Source organism: Galeopterus variegatus, unplaced genomic scaffold, assembly GCF_000696425.1.
Source record: "Galeopterus variegatus unplaced genomic scaffold, G_variegatus-3.0.2 Scaffold25440, whole genome shotgun sequence".
Taxonomy (NCBI): Eukaryota; Metazoa; Chordata; class Mammalia; order Dermoptera; family Cynocephalidae; genus Galeopterus; species Galeopterus variegatus.
The window spans coordinates 1-881 of NW_007751551.1; the positions used below are offsets into that span (position 1 = coordinate 1).

General features: G+C 40.4%; 1 protein-coding gene across 1 annotated transcript in view; it reads right to left on the bottom strand.

The window, feature by feature from the left end:
* Nucleotides 1-277: 277 nt before the first annotated feature.
* Nucleotides 278-881, bottom strand: part of LOC103583658 (transportin-1-like) — a gene marked incomplete at both ends in the record, with an annotated part of 6,703 nt that continues 6,099 nt past the window's right edge. The window contains one exon of the mRNA XM_008564917.1: nt 278-384. Within this exon, the coding sequence (XP_008563139.1) occupies nt 278-384 (107 nt within the window). The remainder of the gene's footprint in view (nt 385-881) is intronic.

The window sequence follows — 881 nt, forward strand, 5'->3', positions numbered from 1 at the left end:
ACACACACACACACACACACACCCAATATACAATTTTAGAATAGAAAACCAGAAGATATTTCCTTGTATAAAATTTAGTAAAAAGTTTTGTAACATAAGTCTTTACAGAAAACGTAAGACAAATGATCACAAATGCAAAATATAAAGGTAATTTTAGGCTTCTAAGTTTTGAAGTTATACATATGTTTCAGGGGAAATATCTTTCCCAAAGGTTGCTAACAAACAATATAAAAGAAAAACAGAAAAGAAAAATTACATATGAAGCAAATATCCTTACCTCACAGGTGTTATAATCTTCAGAATCCAACAGGCTACAGAGTTTTGGTAAGAGGTCAGGCCAATTCTGCAATTCTCCCTTGGAGGCTATGGTTGTGATCAAAATACCTTGAAAGAAAACACCCATCTTTAAGAAATGCGACTGCACTGTGTTAGATACTGCCACATGAGCAACTGTGCGTGCAGCGTGCATACACGTGTGCACATACACACTTTTCAAAGTCCCAAATCAGGCTCAGATTTCCAAACCACGTAAATAATATTAATCAACAACCCTCATTATCAACACAGTAAATCTACGAAAAAACCACATCATACACCAGATCTGTCTCATCGTTTCCCAAAACTTCACTAGGAGTTTCTTTTCAATCTACCAAGTGTCTGTACGAAAGACTGCAACTTACTTTTCTCCAACAATATCAAAGATAGCTCCAGTAATTAAAATTAACTCCAGGGCCGAGCCCGTGGCGCACTCTGGAGAGTGCGGCGCTGGGAGTGCAGTGACGCTCCCGCTGCGGGTTTGGATCCTATATAGGAATGGCCGGTTCGCTCACTGGCTGAGCGCGGTGTGGGCGACACCACACCAAGGGTTGCGATCCCCTTAC